The sequence below is a fragment of the Actinia tenebrosa genome, unplaced genomic scaffold, assembly GCF_029948245.1.
Source record: "Actinia tenebrosa isolate PJP-AT-01 unplaced genomic scaffold, QUT_ActTen_1.0 PGA_scaffold2__45_contigs__length_23673736, whole genome shotgun sequence".
Taxonomy (NCBI): domain Eukaryota; kingdom Metazoa; phylum Cnidaria; class Anthozoa; order Actiniaria; family Actiniidae; genus Actinia; species Actinia tenebrosa.
In genome coordinates, this window is record NW_028292579.1 from 9,862,823 (window position 1) to 9,871,629 (window position 8,807).

The following is an 8,807-nucleotide window of genomic DNA, read 5'->3' on the forward strand; positions in this document are numbered from 1 at the left end:
CCACTTTATCCTGAACTTCCTAAGGAACCTAACGAATTAAACGCCGAGAACTTCCGCTTGAATAAAACAAATTTAATCCTGGCTTACTTGGAAGGGCAAACAAAACACTATGAAAAAGTCCGAAAAAAGTACGTCAGAGCCCGTAGCACGCTACATAAGATTGCGATAACTTCAGGATCCATATCTGTTGTGTTAACAGGCACCGGCGTTGCTACCTCACTCACCGGACCTGGAATAGTCGTTGGCGTTCCTTTGGCCAGCGTTGGAGCCGTCTGCGGCATTGTTTCCGCTGTTACGACAGGCATTATGAAACAGTTGTCAAGCAAAATATCCAAGCATGACACGACAATAGCTCTCTCAAGGGCTAAAGTAAATACTATCACTGACCTTGTCTCAAAGGCTTTGCGTGACAGAAAGATAGACGACGTAGAATTCTCGCTTATCTTAGCCGAAGAGGAAAAGTACGAGAAATTAAAGACGGACATAAGAAATAAAAAACAGTCGTAAAAGATCTTTCCGAGGAATCTCGCAAAAAGATCTATCAAGAAGCGAAAGAAGAGCTTCAAAGAAAGCTTGCTCAGTAAACATCTACTTTGAAAAAAGCGTGACAGGATTTCGTTTACATATCGAACGACAGTCTGGAAATTACGCGTAATCTTATGCCATAAGATTTATGCTAATTTCTCATCTTATGGCATAAGATCCACTATCTTCTTGGAATCCATCCTAACAGTGGGTGGTTGGGGTCTATTTTGTAAAATATTTCGTAGATTACGTCAGGGTAATAAGGAATATCCTTATCCAACCGACAAAACATCCACTCGGCTTTTGTCATATCAGAAACCTCGGGAATAGACTTACCGGTAATTTCAGACAAAAGATAAGGAATAGCTTTGTAATATTTCCCTAGCTTTAATTTTTTCAACGTTTTCCGTAGACTTTGTGGGGTTGGCTCTTCTAAATGGTCTATGATTTTCTGCCTTACTTCATCGTCTAAATATACCGAATGTAAACCTTGGATATGACTCATCCAGTCCCTAAAGTATTTTATTCTCTTGTATGGGGTCTTCGTACGACCTCCGTTGGCGTAATATTGCTCTCTGGTAGCATTTGGTACGGCATTACGAATATTCTTACCACACTCGTAACACTGCGCTGACGTGTCGTCTTCTATTTGCATTTTCTTACCACAACACCAGAAACCCTTGGGCTTGGGCATATTAACTTTGGATCTTAGGCAAATTATACAGAAGTCATTGGCGAACTTTTTACATTCATGCATCGTATATCCAACAAATATTTTAACCTCCGTTTGCGATTCCCAACACAGCAGCAGTAAGGGACTTGTCGCGTGGCTGCCGACGGATCGCGCAAGACCCCCTGTAGGGCCTCGTAACTGCGGGTTATACCCGTGTCATTTTTGGGGGTGTGCCGGCGATTCTCGTGTCCCCCTTACTGCTGCTAAAATATACTGTTAAAAAGTCTAGTCTATTCGGTGCATTGTTTTCACGGCTATTGTTATGCTGATTCACTTGGAACCGTGGTCCAGTGGATAAATCGTTGTCGTTCAAGATACTGAGTCAAGCTCGCCCGAGCAGGGTTAACCTTAGATGGGTGACCTAAACATTATACCTATTCACGACCCTATTCACGCTTTTGCCTCTTTTTTCCGTTTTTCTTTTTTGATTAAAAAAAAAAAAAAAAAAAAAAAAATTATAAATAGTTGAATGGTAAAATATTTCTTGATTTGAGTGATGCGTTTCTAAGTTATGAAGGTTTATACTTCCAATATGCTAATGAGTGTGACGTCTATTAAGGCTTAATCAAATATACAAAATCGAACTGGTTCATAGATACAGTATTTAAGAAGCATCATTATTTTACTCATGGTTTACATGAAAGCTATTTACAATTTTTATTTTCAAATTGTGGTGTATTTGTGTTTTATTATGTACGATCGTCATACAATAATTACATGTCAATCAATGCAAATCTAACATTTCCTCCCTTCTTAGTTATGAATCACTGTGATAGAAAAAATAACTCAATAATAATGTCTCTGAATGTTCATATCTCTTATGACTGTCCTAATATTGTTCATACATATAACGTTTTGGTGGGCTTCTGTGCCTTGTTGGGTATCGATGTCCTTTGCCTTGTCCTTCTTGCGTCATGTTGCTCTTAGCGGGGGTAACTTTCTTGCTTGTCTGGGTTGTGCTGACTGATGGCTGTTCTACTGCTGATGGGCAGACATCTTCTGCTGGTCTTGGTTGAGGGTCGCTTTGATTTTCATCATGCTTCCTTTCTTGGATTTGGTCTGTGTGCCTTCTCCAATAACTTCCAGCTTCTGTTTTGACTTCATACATCAATGGTCCTAGTTGTGCGTTGATGGTTCCATTAACCCACTTGTCTTGTCCTCTGTAGTCTCGAACTGTCACTGGCTGTCCATCATCAAACAAGCGTATAGGTGTTTTCTTCTCAAGTGCTTTCTTCATTTGTTTCTTCTGCACTGTGCTTTTTATATCTGGCTTCATCAAATCCAGACGTGAACGTATGTTTCGACCAAGGAACATTTTGGCTGGTGTTTCGTTAGTGGTAGCATGAGGTGTGTTGCGGTACATCAGTAGGAAATTTGCTATCTTCTTGTTTAAAGAGGCTGATTCTGATTTCATTGCCTTCATACTCTGTTTGAAGGTTTGCACGAATCTTTCTGCTTGTCCATTCGTTGCAGGATGGAACGGTGCTGATCTAAAATGGTGAATCCCATTGCTCTTCATGAATGCTTGAAATTCCTCTGACGTGAATTGCGGTCCGTTGTCAGAAACGAGCTGCTGTGGTACGCCGTTTCTTGCGAATACTGAGCGTAGTACCTCAATAGTGCTTGTTGCTGTGATCTTGTTCATTGGAAACACCTCTGGCCATTTAGAGTGTGCGTCGACTATAATCAAAAACTGTTTGTTCATAAATGGTCCAGCAAAATCGATATGGATGCGTTCCCAAGGTGAACTTGGCCATTCCCATGGGTGGATGGGTACCTTTGTTGGGTTGTTTCGTACTTTGTTACAACCAGAGCAGGTTTTGGTTATCTGTTCAATTTCGGAGTCGATTCCTGGCCACCAGATGTGACTTCTAGCGAGGGCTTTCATTTTCACTACGCCTAGGTGAGTTGAATGGATGACCTCCAATACTTCACTCGACGAAATAATGGATTTGGTCATCATATGTCCGCTTGGCAAATGTTGGGCAAATATGGTGCTCTATATTTGCCCATACATTTGCCTATGCAGGCAAAGGTCGGGGTAAATTTCTAATAAATTTGCCATTGCTTTGCCATACATCTGAACACATGGGTAAATATGTTATATATTTGCCCTTAGTTTAGACGCATTTACCCAGTGGGGATATATGATAACCGTTTTTGCCCTATATTTGCCCTATTGTCAAATGAAGGGCACATATGAAATCAACTTTGCACTAGGCTTTGCCCCATATTTACCTGGGGAGCAAATACAATACCCCAAACTGAGTATATCCGATGTGAGGTTTCCGTTTCAATTTATTGCAATCAAAACTTTTCAAAACAAATCAACAATTTTTCAACTGAATTATGATGGATGTTGGCTTGTTTTTACGACTTACGAGGGGGGAGTGCATGCAGGTCCATCTCAGTCATATGTGTCAATTTTTTCTCCTAACGCATGACATCAATGTTGCGACCACATTAATTCAATCATTGTTTTGCTTTGATGTCATGAAAGTGAGGTTATATGCGTTGATACACACAGGAAAAAACGCGGACGATGTATTTTTAATATGCGTAAGTCGTACATGCGTTTTTTCCAGTGACAATAAGAAAACTCATTAACCCATTAACCTCAGCTGCACTTCAAACCGCTAACATCTGTAATATTATTTGAAGCATCAATTTTGTTTAGTCTAAACATATGAATTCATCTTTTTCATTGGCAATATATGCAATTTCATTCATAATTATTTTAATTCATCTAATTTTAAACTCATCAAAGAATTCATTCAATTTTCATTTTGACTATCTAGTTACTGATGCACAGTTCAAACAGTTTTTTTTTGATAGCTTTGAATATTTTTCCTGGATGATACTTTACTGTCATCTCCATCATCCGTACAATTTACGTTGTAAAGGACAAACAATTAATACTCTTTCTTTGTCAATAACATCGTAAGCAGCAACAAACTGGCTGTGTATCCTTTGTATGGGAATGAATGTAGAGGGCCCTTCCATTTCAAACAAGTTTCTGCACCAAATTTCATGTGGTCTGCCAATCCTGTGTCTTTCTGGATGTCGCTGATACCATCGAACCTTTGCCATACACAATGATTCCTGCTTGCCATCAATTATAATGGTTTGTTTAAGAAAGAAATCGACAACACCGGGGCGCAAGTCAAATGAATCGGTCTCAATACTGCCACTATATTGGCCACACCAACTTGCAAGAATGAAGGAAGAACGTTCTAGTCTAGAGTCAGAGGACCCTAGCTTTGTCCCCGAATATCCAATGGTACTAATTCTCTCAAACGTATCGGTAACACATTCAATGACCGAGTGTTGAGGTAAAATTGTTTCATAAGCTTTAAAGAGATATTCTGTATAGTCATCATCAAGAACATCAATGGATCGAGGTGAAAAACATGAGTATGCATTCATATTGCTCCACTCTAAGCAACGTAGTACTTGACCAACTGAAAGATTAAGTGTTGATGGTATTGATGGGATGCTTTCGCCAAGTGTTCCTACTTGTTGTGCCTCCTGAAGAAGTTGAAATACTGGTTGGAAAGTTTCTCGAAATCTCTCTGGTAAAGGGATATCTCTTAGTTCATGCTTTTGGAGAAATTTTCTCATGATTTGTATTTCAACAGATCTATTGTTAGTTCGAAACGCTCCTAAAATCCCATTGAAACGTTCGAAGCTGAAAAGCCAAAATGAATATACAGGCCCGTAATCTAAAATACATTGTTTGAGGTGCAGGTGTAGATGCATGTTTGGCGTAACACGTTCCTTTCCATATCTTTTTTCAAACGATTTACAAAATTCCACTAGGTAATCATGTCCTTCTTGTAGCTCTTCAGTTGTAATAAGTGGAGAGCAAAGGTGAAAGCAGGACAATACGAATAACCTCCACAGCTCCAAATCATCTGTTGGAACGATATTCCAAATGCAGAATACAGAATACAAGAGAGTCCATGTTTTCCACTGATCAGCAGTAAATCCTCCAAACGATGTTGATATCTTTTTCGGGAGACGCCCAATAAATGATGGTGCTTTGACGTCATCTACCTTTTCCTGGATTTTATTCAAATTTTCTTTAGAAATAATTGGCGTTTCAGCATTTAGCCATACATTTTTCATTAAATGTTTTGCTGTCCCTAAAAACAAATTGTGCATAGGATCAACAACATGGTAACGAGTACAATCGAAGTAAGGCAACTGTAAGAGTTCAGAATATCTTGTTCCAGTGGAAGTTTCAATTTGATTTCGTTCATCAGCGGTTGTTGCATTGAGTATTTTCTGAGCCTCTCTTCGGTGCTCTTCATTTGTCCTTGGTGTATCGTCATCTTCGAAACCTGAAAAATCCATGCTACTAAAATCTCCGGGAAAAAATCTTGTGCACTTTGAGCACCCTCGGTGAGCAGTACATCCTAAGAAACCGCAAACTTTTCTTAGTGCAGGAATGTCACAAGAAATACAAAGGAGGGCAGCTCGAAAACATCTTGCTGTTCTACTCCCATGAGGCCGAACTTGGATGCCTTCGTGCCACAATAAGTTCAATTCGGCTACAAGTGGTTGTAAGTACGTATTGATATTCAATTTGGGCTCGTGTGGACCAGGTATTACCCCAACTATTATTACGTTTTCCTCTTTGTACCTTTCTTTTCTCGGAAGATTTAGGAGGACCATATATATGACTCCAACGCTATAGACACTGTGCTTAAAAGGCTGAAACCAGTCAACATTCAGCATAAAAGCATAATTATTAGGCTGGGCAAGGAAAGGAGTGCCGTTAAAATATTGCCAATCTTTCCACACTTGGCCATCGTAAATATCAACTAAAATATCGTCCGGTACATTCCGATTTCTCCAAATCTCACATTTTTGTACAAAGTCTGGTCGCTTAATAAAGTGAGTTAGAGTGTCTCTGATGCTTTTATAACAATAAACTTTATGTGGGTACAATTTCGTCTGTCCATTTTTCAAACGAATTTCCTTAAGCAATTCCGCTCCACAAGGTGTGCGGCGAAACAATTGACGGTGATTCGGAAAAGCAATGTGAGAACATGGTTTAGCAATGACACGCCCGAATCTTGTTGTTATGCAGTCTTGAAAACGGTATAGGGTGTCGCATTTCGGACAAACAACATACTTTGAATGCTTATCTTTAAAAGAAAGATAATTTTTCAAGAGTTTGAAGGAGCTCGGGAAAACCAATACTGCGGTTGGGAAAATGATTGGCGAAAGCTCACACAAAACCTGAAAAATCGCTTTAAAAAAGGCGAGGAGAATATCAATGCCTCGGTCTGGTACAGAAAAGTATGCAGACCAAAAGCACACAAACAAGGCAATCCAGTTAATAAGGGTCACTCGGGAACTTGCTTCGACGGCAACGCTTATTTCTGCACTAGATTGTTCAAAATCTCTTTCTACGTCTTCGATATCAATATCCCAAGTTTCAACCAATCTCCTTCTTTCATTTCCTCTTATCTCTTCATGGTCAGATTCACTGTCCAACTTGTCATCCCAAAACACTTGATCTTCTTCCTCAAAGTTATTTATTCCGTCTCCTTTAAACATAAGCAAATACGATGTATTTTATTCATTCGGCATTGTATAACTGCAACATAGTATAAGATAAAGTCTGAAACCATTATAATACTAGAAAAAAAAATGTCAGTAAAAAAAACCTCATGGGCTAAGGGACCGGTCATTATTTAAGTTGGGGGGGGGGGGGGGGGCTGAAATTTTTGCTAGTGAAAGTCTTGAAATTTAAAAATGACTTTTAGGGAAAATTTTTAAATTTTTTGCTACAATCCATGGGGGGTTTTCGATAAACTTGGATGCCTTCAAAGGGGGGGCCTTGAAATTTTTTTGCGTCACTGACAATTTCTCCTCCACCCCCCCCCCCCCCCACCTCCAACTTAAATAATGACCGGTCCCTAAATGTATAATTTTGACCCAAATTTTGCTCTGAAAATAAATGATTTCCATTGAAAATAAAATATAAATTTCTAAGTCAGCAAAACAACAATTTATAATTCGTGAAAGAAAAATGATAAATCGAAAATAAAAAACCCAAGAGCCATATTAAATAAATTACTTATAATTGTATTTCTCTAACTTGACAAACATGTTTTGCCGGATACCATGCTATCTCAGGATGACCACAGTCATGAATTGATTTGGAGACAAAAATGTACAGCAATATCCATTTGAACATAGTAAATTCTTTTTGGCGTTTTAAATGAGTTATCTCTAGCTATGATTTTATAAACTCTTTGAATGAACCTTTCTGAATGAACACTGAGGTTTTAATGGCAACCATAAGCCGATTACTTAATAATGCACCCTTCTTAAAAGTAACGGTGAAAACGAGGCTAAGATAGAAATAGAAAAGAATCATTTGTACCTCTAACTTAATCTCGCTTCAATAACACTAATGCTTGGTAGTAAATCCAATAGGGGAGCTAGATCATGTGCAAATCAGCCGCTTGTTAAAGATTCAGTCTTTTATCTATGCAGTTTGACTTTAACATTTAAAGATTATATAATCTAATCATCAAATAAACGTATAACATCAATACCTTTTTGTGAAGTAGCTGGTAAGAATTCGTCACTTGATGGTTGGTTTGTATTTGGCACATCAGAGGAGTCTTGATCAGTTTGGTCCAAAACGTTTATCTCGCTGTAGTCATTAGAAAAAGTGTCGTTCTGGCCGTCAATCTCGTGAGTGAAAATACTATCATTTGAGTCTTCGTCGTCATTCCGCTGTAATTGCCATTGATTTGTTAAAGGATCATAAAATTCTTCTTTGTGACGGCAAAATACTCTGTAATGTAAATCTTCGTTACAATGAAAGCAATGATAACGCTTTGACATCGCAGAAGACATTTTGTTTTCCAGAACTATATAATTAAAAAGACGGTGTGTATCATTGGGATAATTACTCAAAATCCAAGCATTTTGAATGGCTAACAGCCATATTCCAGCGTAATAAAGTTCCACGTCCATCAACCACATGCCACTGGACAAAAGCACGCCGGATCTTTATTACCGCGCCCTTTTCCTTAGAGCTGTCACTGTTGGCGGCAGATAATGGTACGATGGTTTTAGAGCTAGAAGCTAATCAAGTTTATTGCAATGATATTTCGTGAATCTAGGCTTTAGAAAAAATTTCATAACTTTATAAAATGGAGCAAATAGCTTTAAGATAATAGATATATTACTTAACATGAATCCTGGATACAACTTCAGCATTTTTATAAGACAGTTATTCCTTTTTTTATTATTAGACTTCATTATATGAACGTATATGTCATCACAAGTCACGTGATACGCCGTGATAGATAGGGGGTAGATTTGTTCGGTGGATGTGCTTATTCGTTCATTCGCCTTTTGATCACAAACAGGTAACAAACTCTGTCGGTCATCTAGTTTCCCGCACATTCTATATCTTTGCTTATAAATTGCGTTCATTCGTCGCGATCAAAAAATGGGAAGAACATCTACACCTTTACCAGGACGCCCAATGCCAATCCATTCTGTTACTGCAACTACC

At 38.6% G+C, this 8,807-nt stretch overlaps 1 protein-coding gene across 1 annotated transcript; it reads right to left on the bottom strand.

Annotated features, from left to right (window-relative positions):
• Positions 1-2,087: 2,087 nt before the first annotated feature.
• LOC148909217 (uncharacterized) lies at positions 2,088-8,393 on the bottom strand. The gene is made up of 3 exons (XM_089034046.1): positions 7,834-8,393; positions 6,065-6,816; positions 2,088-2,951 (listed from the first exon to the last, which is right to left on the bottom strand). Exons 1-3 carry the CDS (start codon positions 8,267-8,269, stop codon positions 2,088-2,090), a joined length of 2,052 nt encoding a protein of 683 aa, XP_088890172.1. The 5' UTR covers positions 8,270-8,393.
• Between the last annotated feature and the right edge of the window lie 414 nt (positions 8,394-8,807).

What these genes read in the sequence shown, in the direction of transcription:
- LOC148909217 (XM_089034046.1), bottom strand. Translation starts at nt 8,269, where the DNA reads ATGTGGTTGATGGACGTGGAACTTTATTACGCTGGAATATGGCTGTTA. An exon ending in ACCAGCTACTTCACAAAAAG is followed by an intron (nt 6,817 to 7,833) that starts GTATTGATGTTA and finishes TTATGTTTAAAG; the next exon opens with GAGACGGAATAAATAACTTT. An exon ending in TTGATATTTACGATGGCCAA is followed by an intron (nt 2,952 to 6,064) that starts GTGTGGAAAGAT and finishes ATGAACAAACAG; the next exon opens with TTTTTGATTATAGTCGACGC.